At 38.5% G+C, this 13,298-nt stretch overlaps 1 protein-coding gene and 1 long non-coding RNA gene across 15 annotated transcripts in view; one reads left to right on the top strand and one right to left on the bottom strand.

The window, feature by feature from the left end:
• The window catches only part of ARHGEF28 (Rho guanine nucleotide exchange factor 28), a 313,009-nt gene that overhangs the window by 189,243 nt on the left and 110,468 nt on the right, over positions 1–13,298 (top strand). For all 14 annotated transcript variants that reach the window (XM_082374857.1, XM_082374858.1, XM_082374854.1 and 11 more), the window contains one exon: positions 9,584–9,705. In XM_082374857.1, the coding sequence (XP_082230983.1) occupies positions 9,584–9,705 (122 nt within the window). The remainder of the gene's footprint in view (positions 1–9,583; positions 9,706–13,298) is intronic.
• Positions 1–13,298, bottom strand: part of LOC309622636 — a 205,353-nt gene that overhangs the window by 128,178 nt on the left and 63,877 nt on the right. The window lies entirely within an intron of this gene.

The following is a 13,298-nucleotide window of genomic DNA, read 5'->3' on the forward strand; positions in this document are numbered from 1 at the left end:
GCACTTCTGGAATCCGTTCACTTGGGCCTCAGCTGTTACTGTTGTGAACAGGACTGGTTGAGAGGCCTGATCTCATCCCAGGGCTTACTTTCCTTTTTTTACAGGATCCTAGGAGGGTGAGTTGAGTTCTGAGGGTGAATTGGACATTTGGATCCATGTTCGAGCCACTGTAGTTTGGTAGACAAAGGTTCCCTGGGTTCTCCCAGACGCATCTTGGTGTGAACTAAAGTCTTCTGAGTAACGTTAGCTTACACATGACCCACAGGAAATTCCTGAGCTGAGGCTAATCTTGGAATTTGGATGGATCCCCTTTGTAACTTAAAGTCCAACTTAGAAGAGTAAGGCCAAGAGATGTTCCAGGCCAAGACTAATATCAGGAAAATCCTAAGAGGATCGTACAGGAAGAATAGGCAAGAAGAGAAATGACAGTGTACCCTGACAATGTTCATTTTCATTTGTGAGGGCAGGTTTGTTCTTTCCTCTAGAGCACACTCGGACCATGGGGAGAAAGGACCATCTGTACATTTCAGAATTTGGCAAAGTGCTCTTTGAATTTGGGAAATTGGGAGGTAGTGAGCTGCAGCGAGAAAGGATGTCTCTGTCAGCACCGTGTTTGCATTCTGCTTCTATCAGTTAATAACGTCTGAGGGTGATCACCCTTCTTGGACCAGAACTTTCTTATCATAATAATACCTCCTGTGGTTATGGAGAGTGAGGTTAGCAGATGGGCAAAAACAATACTAGGTACTCTTGGGTAAAACATTTCCAGATAATATGTTTACATGTGTATTATCTGATACGGTTATTTACTGATAACCTATTTTGCATGAGACCCTACAGCCGTTCTTTGACAATAGGAGGCAAGTTTTTAAACCATGACTTGTTTTTTTCCCCTTATTTTAGTTGTTAAAATGGTTATTAGAAATGTAGAAATTACAGACAGTAAAGTGTTGAAAGTAAAAACCACCTGTGCTCTGTCACCTAGAGATAGCAGTTAACATCTTAGTGTATCTTCCCAGTTTTTTCCTGGTTATCTTGCATATTGTTGTGTGGGTAAACCAGATGATGTCATGTATTTTCTGTTGCATGCATGTTTTCTCAGCAAGGCTCACATCGTCATATTCTGGCAGTAGATCTCCAGGGGCAGATAGCAGAGGCCCAGGAAGTGAACGAATACACTGAGGCACAAGTCACACTGTAACCGATTAATGACACTTCCTAATGGGAAAATACCAGGCATTGCTCAAATACCATTTTCTTTGGCTCAAAATAGGATACTCAGTAACTCCTATTATTAAATAAAATACTTTGAACTACCTAGCGGAGTACCTGCCTATCTAGAGCTGCCATTTACTAGTAGTGTGACCTTGGGAAGTTAATTAAATAGCACCAGAGTTTCCTAATCTGCAAAATGGAAATAACAAATAGTACAGCTTTTACTGGGTTGTTTTGGGAATCAAATGAGCTAATATATAAAAATCATACAGTGCCTGGCTCATAGGAAGTGCTATGTTTGTGATAGCTATAATAGTAATATTAACCAGTATAAGTACCCAGTATGGTACAGGTGTCCAATAGATGCTTACTCTTCAAGTACCTAATAGTTTGCTTCTACTCTTTCCCTTTTAATGTTTTTTTTCCTGATCATCTTCTTCCAGTACCTTTGCTTTGCAAATCGGCCTGATCATCCCATTATTCCTTTAAAAGTAACCTACCTGCTATTTTATAAAGAGATTAAGAAGTAATATTCCTGGGCTACTGCTACAGAGGGTGTGTCGGATGGTGTCACACAGGAAGTGCTTAGCATCTGTGTGGTGGTTTGCCCCATGGGAGAATCTGTTTTCAGCTCAGACACCAACCAGGAAAGTTACTTGTTCTACCAGCAGGGGCAAAATGAAACTCTCATCACTGAAATGTGGTAGACAACACAGGACAAAACACAGAGGTAACAGGCAAGAAGAGCCCAGAGAAGGACAGCCTCGTGATTATTTAGAGTCTTGGCAGGGGACCTCCTGGGGGATCGTCCATTATGACTGTAATTTGAGGATGTCAGAGGTGGAGGCTGAGGGCCAGGTAGCATAGTGACTGGTAGTCAGTAGACACTCAGTAAATGTTGAAAAAGAGAATGAATGAGTAAATGGATGAATGAATGAGAGAAATAAGAAAGTAACACTCCCATCACAGCCTGAAGTAGCACAAGCTGGGCAACAAGAAACCCTTCAGAATTGGAGGAAAGTTTACTAGGCCAGAAGAGGATGGTTTCTTAGTTGTACCTGGTACAAAGTTTGTGTTCTTTTCTTAATGAGAAAGTATTCACTCCTTCGGAGAATATTTATTGAGTATCTACTATGTACCTGACCTGGTTCTAGGCACTGGGGGAGTGAACAAAACATTCAAAGTTGCTCTTCTCCTGGAGGTTACATTCTAGTAGAAGGAATCAGACAATACACAATAAATGCATAATATGCTAGGTGATGTTATATGGTGTAGGAGAAAATAAGACAGGGCTTAGGGGATTGCTATTTGATAGATATATATAATGGTCAGGGAGAGCCTCTTTGATAACATTTGAGTAGAGAGCTGAAGAAAGTAAGGGAGGGAGCAAGGCTTCTGAGCATCCAGGAGAAAAGCAGTCCCAGTAGAACAGCAGGTGTAAATGGCCTGAGGCACAGAACAGCAAGGCCGACTTGGAAAGAGGAGAATAGGCAGCAGACTTCAGAGAGGTTGGTTGAGGGTGGAGGAGGGACAGGTTATGTAATTGAGATATTTTGGTTATAATAAGAAATAATATTTTTAATAAGAACCTGCTGGGTAAAAAAAATAATAATAATAATATTTGGTCTTCATCCTTAGAATGTCCCAAGTGCTAAAAGTGATACAGGTGCTTTTGTTATGTTAATGAGGTGACTTTCGACCAAAGGAAGGGGGCTGAAGATTGAGTTCAATCACCAATGGCCAAGATTTAATCAATCATGCCTATTTAATGAAGCCTCCACAAAACCCCAAATGGACTGGGTTTGGGGAGCTTCCAGTTGGTGAACACGTGGAAGTGCTGTGTGACTGGCCTGCTAGGAGAGGGCATAGAAGCTCATCGATCTTTCCCAATACCTTGCCCTATATACTTCTTCCATCTGGCTGTTTCTGAGTTAGATCCTTTTATAATAAACTGGTGATCTGGTAAATAAAATGTTTATTTGAGGTCTCTGAGTCAGTCTAGCAGATTAATCAAAGCCGGGAAGAAGTCGTGGGAACCTCGGATTTTCAGCCAGTTGATCAGAGGTACTGGTGACAACCTGGACTTGTGACTGGCGTCTGAAGTCCAAGGAGGGGCTTGTGGTAACCTCCAATCTGCAGCCAGTCAGAAGCACAGGTAACAACCTGAACTTGGAATTGACGTCTGAAGTTTGTGGGGGGCGGTGGGCAGCTTGTAGGATCGAACCCTTAACCTGTGGAATCTGATGCTGTCTCCGGGTAGGTAGTGTCAGAGTTGAGTTGAGCTGTAGGACGCTCAGCTGGTGTCCAAGGATTGCTTGAGTGTGTGGGAAACTCCCCCCAACATTGGAATGGGGGTCCAGGCAAGTTCAGTTAGGCTCTGTAGGTTGTGCTGAAGTTTGGCTTTGACTCAGGGTGAGGTGGGAAGCCACTGGAGTATTGTGGAGAGGATGGCATGATTTGATTTCCTCTGTGAAAGGAGTGTATTGCCTACGCTGTGGAGACTAGGACAGAGGAGCAAGGTGACCGGTGAGGAGACAGTACCTTGTAATAGTCTTGGCAAGAAGATGGTGGTGGTGTGCCCTGGGTGGTAGTGGAGGTGATGAGGAAAAGTCAGGTTCTGCATCTATTCGGTTGTGAGAGAGAACAGTCAAGGCAACTCCAAGAGTTGCTATTTATTGAGAGGAGCCAGTGTAGGAGGGGAAATGGAGAGTTGTGTTTTACACCTGTTGTGTTTGACCTGGCTGCTGCACAGCTCAGTGGAGATACCAAGGAGACAGTTGTATTCAGGGGAGAGGGCTAGGCTGGAGGTGAAAATTTGGGAGTCATCATTATATTATGGTACGTGATGCCGTGTTGTCAGGTGACCCGGGGAATGAGTGCAGAGAGAAAGAAAAGACGTTTGAGGATTAACCCTGGAGCACTGCAACTTGCCAAATCTAGAAGTCTGGGAAGACTGAGAAGGAAAGGCAGGAAGAGAGACAGAGACAAAGGGGCAAAAGGGCGATCATCTGTATCAAAGGCTGCTGTAGGTCACACAAGGTGTGAGGCCTGAGAACTGACCACCAGATTCTGTAATAGGAAGGGCAGTGGTGACCGTGATGGGCGTGGGTTCAGTGCAGTGCTGGGAATTGAACTCTAAAGTCAGCCTTACCTGTTTTTGTGGTGGTTAGTCATTCTCGGTTTAAAACAAAACTGAATGAATGAAAGAGAGAAAGAGACAAATGTACACACAAGAGAGATCTGAACTGAGAGGCCCTTTCCTGCCTTTTCACAGCGAGAGCTTGGCACCCAGAGTGGGCCAAACCAGGTCAGCAGCAGGTTTGCCGAAGGCTGCCTTAGCCGGCTTTGTTTATGTCTGGGTGTGGGTCTCTTACATAACCAGGCAAGTAGGCCACGTTTTCCCTTAGCTACTAGGCCCTTAGCTTCTTGAGGGAGAGTTGGATTTCATTAGAAATCGGGTTGCAGAGGCCGTAGGCTGGTCGCTGCTATTAACTGTTTCCTGCCAGAGTTGGGATAGGTGTAAATGTCAGAGAACCGGGAGGCATCTGCCTTTCCTTCTCCTCCTTACTAGTACTAATTCTCCTTCCTTCTCTGGGTGAAATGTGTTTACTTTCAGTTGTCTCTCTTGTGTCACCTAACTAGAGCATCTAGTATAGCAAGGAAATGCTGATGAAAATTTCTCCTTCAAGGGAGTCCTTGTAGAGTTCCATATATCGCATTACAGAGCAGTGAGAATAATGGGAGGGGACAGAGCTGGGGAATCCCCTCGGAGGTACTGTTTATCCTCTAAGCATTCTGCAGGGAGAACCTGGCCAGAGTCCACTTCATCATGTTAGAACATCGTAGTTTCTGAAATATTCCCTTTGTTCTTGAGAAATGCTGTCTCTGATTGTCTGACTTTATGCTATGTTCGTCCCACTCTTATAATCTCTCCCATTTCGTAAGATCTCATCCTTACATCCTTGAAGGTAAATTTTATGGGCAGGTTGGCTTTGTTTTTTGGTTACCTTGTTCAGGATGGACTTTTCAAAGTTTCTTAACATTAGCTGAGTCTGAAATAAGAGTTAAAACACTTTAAAAGCTTTTCGTGTAGTAAATGGAATGTTTTGTGCATTCCAGTTGCCTTGGGTTAGTTTTAAATGTGTAAAGTTATAACCAAAGTTGAAATCTTTTTTTTTTTTAAGAAGCAAAACTACATGAAAGTATCAAAACTATACAACCTCATTTACTTGTATAATAATAGCAACTATTTACATAGTGCTTACTTTGTGTCAGATTAAAATCCTTCTTTGTGTCAGATTGTGTTCTAATCACTTAAAATGTTAAACCGTTTAATCCATACAACAATTCTGTGAGAGAGATGTATTATCATTCCTATTTTATAGATCAGGTAATGGAGGTACAGAGAGGTTAAGTAACTTACCCAAAGTCACCCAAACTAATAGATGGTGGAATAGGGCTTTGACTCCAAGCATTCCAGGACCCTTGCTCTCAATTACTGCAATACAGTGCTCTTCACTAATTTAAAATTGGCAGCTACTGGATGGGAGTTGAGTTTTAGTTACTTTTTTACCATCTCTGAAATATGGGTTTACCAAATATTAAAAATTCATACTATCAACAAAACTGTAAGATTAGCTTTTTGCTAAGACAAACTATTTACAAAACAGCATTCGTTTAAGACAAAGAGCTGATTTTTTAATTGCAAATTATTTCTATATGATCATTGATGAAATACCTGAAGGACATTTTTTCTGGGGGGGGCAATACTTTTTCACTTCATTTGCTACTAAAATGGTTACATATGGAAGTAATGAAATCATATATCTTGAAAATCTTGAAAAGATCAGTTTTATTTTTTTTAATGAAACCATTGTGCTTTTTCTTTGGGCTGAAGCACAGTGGAGCGTTAACCACTTTAATTTACGTAGCTGATGTTTATTTGAAGGTACTTTTTAAAACTTATTTTCTTTCCACAATAAATCTTATTCTGCTGGTTTGAAGCCCATTATTTGCAGTGACTAGTGTTGAAGTTAATAAAGGAGTGGAAGTCTAGTAAGTCTGTGTCATCTTTTGGTTGCTAGTCTGTGTTCACTTTTAGATCCTATTATTTTTCGGTACCTTTTGGCAAGTGGAAGCTATGGATGCTCCAGAGAGTTATACTGCACAAGATTTTGGGGCCAGTTTTATAAATCGTTGCAATGAGCGACTCAGAAAATCTACACGGCAGGTTTTGGATGACAGATCTAGAGAGGAGGAAGATTTTCCCTTCTCACTACTATCTTAAGATTTTGTACAGTTGTGTCCTCCCTCCAACGAGACTTACTGTCATTACCTAAGTAACAGGATGAGGACAGGGTCTAGGCAAGTTGTCCAAAGTGTAGGGTAAATTCTTCTGGGCATTGTTGATTTTGGAGATGGTGTCCCAGCCTAACACTAGATGACATTGAGTCACATAGTAAGGCAGGTATTTCCTTTTCCATTTTCTTTTGACCTTCTGATTCAAGGAGGAAGTCAGTTGGCACCATTGCCTCTTTAACACCTCTCAAATCCTTCAGACTCTCCCTTTATGACAGAGAACAGGCCCTGTAGACTCTCAGCTTTGAGAGGCAACTGTGTTTCGTCAGAATGTAGTTTCATTGTTTTGTGTTCCCTTGTTTTAGTATGTATAATTCCCTTCCGCTTTTGACAGGAAATACTGGCTTTCTGTTTACAGTGAGAATAAGGTATTTCTATGAAAATTAATTTTTTTCAAAGGAAAATGGTGAGTCAATCTAAAAACAACTACTAGAGAATATAATATAGAGGTGATCTATAGATATGGCAAAACTGAATTTGGTAGAGGAATAACAAAATCTTGGGAAATACTGGTCTAATATCTGCTATGGTTAATTCTATAGAGATCTACAGTTTCTTCTTTGAAACTCTTGGGACCATATTTGTTTTGGAATTCAGAATTTTCAGATCTTATTGGCATAGTGCTTATATATGATATGACTTGCATAGTATACACTAGGGCAGTGCCATCATCTAGCATGGTAGTATTTCTGCAACAAAATGTATGAATGTTCATACCAAGTGGGGTAAATAGAGATTCTACAGGGCCCCATGTGAGTTCAGGTCAGACCACCAAATATATTTTTGAACGAAACTTAAGAAAAAATTTTGATTTTCAGAGATTTCTAGATTTCAAAATCACAGATAAGAGATTATAGATCTGTCTTTGTAAAAAAATTCCATCATTTTCTAAAACACTGATCAAATTAATCATGCAGAAAACAAATTAGACCCCAACTTGGTTCAAGTAACTCTACCATCTTTAAGTTTATTTAACTGCTTGTGTATGATCTCCTTATAGATTCTGATCTGCTATATTGGGCTAGGTAGATTTGTTTGTGGAAGAAAAAGTTGAATCTGAGTGACTTTTACCTGTGTATGTGAAAAAGGAAGTAGTTCCTGGTCCTGCTCATCCTTGAGATATGAGGGTCAGTTTTGAATACAGAACTTGCTCTCTTGGTAATTAAGAACTTGGATATTGGGTAACTGGCCAATGCATTCACTGATGCCAGAAAATTTGGGGTAATATTTCATTTGGTTCTATGTTCTTAAAACAAAATCCATCAAATGTTTGCAATTGTTTCGTTGAGTATATTGTTAGTTCTTAAGATAGTCTAGTTATCAATGCAGTCTTAATTTAGCCATGATCAAAATGGTTAAAAAGGGGCACAACCAGCCTCCTAAGCCAGCTGTTTTATAGTCTGTGAACTTAAGATGTTGTAGAGCAGTTAAGCTGGATTAACTACAGTTCAGAGGGCCATGTTGAGTTATTTATGATTGTTTTTCAAACATTCTGGAAAATGATAAATGAGCAAGTATTTTCTTCAGAACGCATTGGGTTTGTCAGATTCTTGATTTATACCTTTTAGAACATGCTCTTATTTTTTGTAATTAGAATGAATAGTAATTGATCATAAAAATTATACTTATGAAGTATTTATGGGCTTTGTATGTTATATTGCTAGCTATTTAAATAAATTGATAAAACGAGACACTATAAACAGTGTTTTCCTTTTACATTGTATATTTCCTCAAGAAGCTTAATTAAATCTCACTTGACTGTTCTGTGGGGAAGAGGCATACTTAGATGTAGAATCTGAGGCCTGGGCCATTTGGCTCATACATATTTGTATATAAATTTTATAATGTCACCTAGGACTTTCCAGGAAAGAATAGAGTTTTTTACTCCTGTTACATTAGCGCAACAGTTATTAATGTTTTTCCATTTCTTGACTCATTCCCACAGGCTTACCTGGATTTTAAGCCATGACATAAATAAGACAGGTGGTAGGATTAGTGCCATTTCTGATGGAATAGACGTAACACCATCCCTTTTGTACCTACTCAAGAAAACGTACTGGAATGTCAGTGAGGGTGACATTTGCTATGGACATAACTTTCAATCTACCCTAGTAAAGTCATTTACAGATATTAAGAATCTCTTATTAGTATAATATACTATGATTAGTATTAATAACCTTGTACGTCACACTGCAAATGGTAAAATCACCATTAATAATAACAAAACATAAAATATAATAGTGACAATATTTATTGGGCAGTTGCTAAGTGCTAGGCATGTGTTAAGTGCTTTGCATATCTGAACTCATTTAATCCTTATAACTGCACTATGAAGAAAGCATAATAATTATCTGCTTTTACGGATGAGGAAACTCTGTAAAGGTATTTGGAGATCAAGTAAGTTAGCCATAGTCACAAGAAATGAAGCATTCTGGCTCGACTGTGTTTTATTACCTTTAACTTTATGTTCCCCACAAATACAGTAACAACTCTCTGGGACTCAACTTTGAGCAACTTCATCTGTTTGGAACAAACCTGAGAACATGGGAAGCAAGCAAAAACATTTCTGTAGTTAAAATAGAAGCAAAACTCTTTCTGAATGAGATTATGCATATTCAGCAGGCAATGAACTGCTAGACTGTGTCCTATCTATCTTGGGTCCTTGAGTAAAGGGTCTGGAGTCTGAACACTTCAATGGAATCCGAGGCTCACAGTATGATCACTAATGCTTCCACATTATTAAGTGAAACGAGTTTTAGTTTAGTGTTAGGAATTGAAGGCTAAAAACCTAATTGATTTTTATGCGAATCTCTCACGATTGGAAAAATACTGCTTGAAATGGGCACATATTTGTTTATCTAGAACTATTCATTTGCAGTGTTGATCTTAATGTGTGAAGACAGCAAAATGCCATCTTGATTTTTTTCTTGTGGTTTGATTAAGAAGGTAAAGCTTAACTGTAAAGTAAATTCCTTCTACTTTATTTGTCCTGTTTTCATTTTCCCTCTAGATCGTTCCTTTGATGTCCTCAAAAAATCCAGGCATCCCCCAACGTTCCTTGCTGCCAGCCGGCTTTCTGACATGCTGAATGGCGGTGATGAAGTCTACGCTAACTGCATGGTGATAGATCAGGTAAGGTGTGAGTGATGTTACTAGGGGGATCTGCCCTCTTTTCAAAACCTGAGCATGTGAGAAATACATTCCGCATTGCTGTGTTCCTCTGAAAATTTCCGCCTAAGCGCAGCCCAGGTGATGTTGCTGTGAAATCTCGCCATATGAGCATTTAACGTAGGTCCTTCCTTGAGAACACAGCACACCGTAGCTCCCACCAAGAAGCACTGTGGGAGGAGTCTTAGGACACCGTTCAAGGAGAAGAGTGTGAGGGCTCATCCGTGAGGCCAAAACTGGAAATGACATTTGGGAGGCCAATTTCTTCTCTGACCTGATTAAGCAGTATTCATATTCAAATCCAGCAAACACTAAGAGCCAGAGCTTGATGCCAGCCCCATGTGAAGCTGTCACATAAATTACTTGCTTAATCCTCACAACATACCTGTTAACGTGTACTTAGGTTATAGAGATTTAATATTAAAACAGAATGGTGTCATGTTGTAGGGAAGCTGGAACCCTTTAGAATTCTCCACCCATTCCCTGATAGAGATTTGTGAGTTAAAACTCATACAGGCAGATGGTTTGAATGTGCATCTACATATGGATTTATTCTTTGATCTTTTCTCTAGCTCGGTGATCCTCAAATTTTAATATTTATAAAAATTAAAGTATAGTTATAGATCTGAAAATTTCTGCATGCTCTAATTTATGAGAGACTTAAGGGATTTTCAAGAGTAATTCTGACAGCACACAATTTCTGCTTTACCCCCTGGCTTTAAAACCTAATCCCTACATAAGAAACACTATATAGATGTTCATTGAGCAATAATCTATTTTACCCTTTGTTACTGTTATTGTTAGTATGCATATATTGAACCCTATTACTTACCAATGTTTTCTCTGATATAAACTTTTTTCCTGTCTAGTAGGTCTCAATTTCAGCCCATTGGTTGAATGTCTTTGCTTTTTCCTTTGGGTTATGAAACATTGTTACATTAAATGCATAGTATAAATGGCATAGATTGGAATGATATTCAAAACGACAGAAGAACCAATAAAGCAGAATGGACATCAGCTGTGAATAACTGGTATAGTTTTTTTTGGTATAAAGCAGCTGAATGTCAGCCCTAGTTATAGAAATCTAGGTGAGACACAGAGTTTAGGACAAAGTGGGAGTTCTGGGGACAGTCTTTGAAGATACAGGTCATTGGACTTACTGTGCTCTAGCCACATTCTGATTTTAATGGTTTTATTCTGTTGCCATATTTTCTCAGCGTTTAAATGAAATACATTTGAGTCCATATATATATATATATATATATATATTTTTTTTTTTTTTTTCGTCCTGAGCCTCAGTGAATACTGCAGTACTTCCATTTACTTCAAGTAGCTAAAATTATACTTGACTGGACATTATGTGGAGGCAAACTGTGTCTTTATATGTTTTAAGATACATTAAAAATGCAAAACTTCCCAAACCAAAGATGAAGTTAGGATACAATTTCTGTTTGGAACTACTTTGAGTGAGAGAAATATTGCTTTAATAATGTGAATCATACATTTAAAGAGGATATGAACAGCCTGATTGATAAACTGAAATGAGGAAGAGGATTGCTGAATTTGTGCCGTGAAAACAAAACTCAAAATCTGGATACAAATCACAAAGTTCACTATATCGGTGTAGTATAGTTACATCATTTCTTTTACTGTTCCTGTGTCCGTTTGAATAGCAAGGACAAAATAAGGAGTCCAAAATCTGCATATCAAAAATAATTTCTAGCAATATCTGGAAAGAATTTTATCTAATTTTCTTCATCTCCTTCAACCTGGCACAGAAGCCTAAAAAGATTGCTAGCTTGTTTACGATGCTGTTTCCCGTAAATTTTCAAGGTTATCAGCCTATCTGATGAGGAAACTCACATGACAAAAACTACTTTGAAAATTACTCTGTCATGTAAACTACTTTGCAAAAAAATTAATTTGGACATCATTTCAAGCCTGCATAATTCAGTACAAAGAATCCTTGTATACTCTTTATCAAAAAAATCTCCAAATTTTACCATATTTTACTTTATTATTCTGAGTATGTGTTGTGTGTATGTACATGCAAATGCTTATGATATGTATATAAATAGTAAACATTTAGGAGTAAATTGAAAATATGGTGCCCCGTTACCCCTCAATCTTTTATGGTGTATTTTCCTAAAAGCATGGATATTCTCTTACTTAAGCACATATGGTTACCAAAATCAGGAAATCATCATTGACACAGTACTATCAGCTGTCTACAGACCTTATTCAATTTTAGTCAATTGTCCCAATAATGTTCCTTGTAGCAAAAGAAAATTCAATAACATGTCTTGCATTTAGTTGTTGTGTCTCTTTAGTCTCCTTTCATCTGGGACAGTTCCTTAGTCTTTGTCTTTTAAGACATTGATAATTTTGAAGAATACAGACCAGGTTGTTGTTTGTTTGCTTGTTTTGGTTTTTGCTATACTGTCCTTTAATTTTGGTTTGACTTATATTTCCTCATGATTAGATTCAGGTTATGTGTGATTGGCAGGAATATTACAGAGGTGATGTCATGTTCTTCTCAGTGCATTGTATCAGGAGACGCATGATAATAATTTGTCCCATTACTGGTGATATCTTTGATCTACCAAGTTTCTTTTCAGTAAAATTACTATTTTTTTAAAAAATTATTGCATATCTTGTGGAGAGATAGTTTGAGTCTTTGTACATATCCAGTTACTGATTTGACTCTCACTCACTAGCATTCCGTGATTGTTTTTGCCTTAGTAAATTATTATTATGATGGTGGTTGATTTAGGGCCCTGCATTTCCCCCTTTGCTTCTTTTCCCCTTCACTGTCTTATTTCTAAATGGTGTTACTCTCTTCGTTTTTACTGTCTTCTCCCCCAGAAGTGATGCCTTTTGATGACCACCACCTCAGATCACCAGTACTTTTAAGCCCCTTCCTTAGAGCAAGCGCTTTGATCAACCGGGACTTTTTTTTTCACACTGTCCAGAGGAAGCTGTACTTTTTCTTCCTGGTGATGATTTTAGATCAGTCTTAGGCCCTCCACTAGCTCCCTGTTCTCTCTACCATGCAGATTTTTCCAGACTGCCCTTACTCTATGCAAAGGCTTATGGCAAGTATATGACAGGTTTCTTGCTGAGATTTGATGTTTATTATTTACAGGTAATTTAAAGTTTGGGGCATTATCTGTCTTCTAGTTATGCTAAATCCATATGTCTTATGTAGCTTTATTTGGTTTTCTTTTTGTTTGGGAGACTCAGATTTACGTGACCACCACTAACTTGGTTACCCAGATTCCTATAAACTATTTTATAAGCTAAAATGCCTACTCTTTAGTTTTTCTCTCAGGTATTTAAAACATTTCCCCTCTTTTGAGTCAGTGGTTCATAAAATGTTAAAAGCATAGTCAGTTTCTGGTTTTGTAATAAAGTTTATAAAATGCTCAGTCTTCTTCCTTTTGTGAATTATGGGATAGCAACCATGTGAACAAAAATATATCATGTAAGAATTCTCTGCTTACGTAAAACAAAACAAAAACAAGAACAAACAAAAAAGGATAAATAAGTTGGAAAGT

Source organism: Balaenoptera borealis (assembly GCF_965194805.1).
Source record: "Balaenoptera borealis genome assembly, chromosome: 2".
NCBI lineage: Eukaryota > Metazoa > Chordata > Mammalia > Artiodactyla > Balaenopteridae > Balaenoptera > Balaenoptera borealis.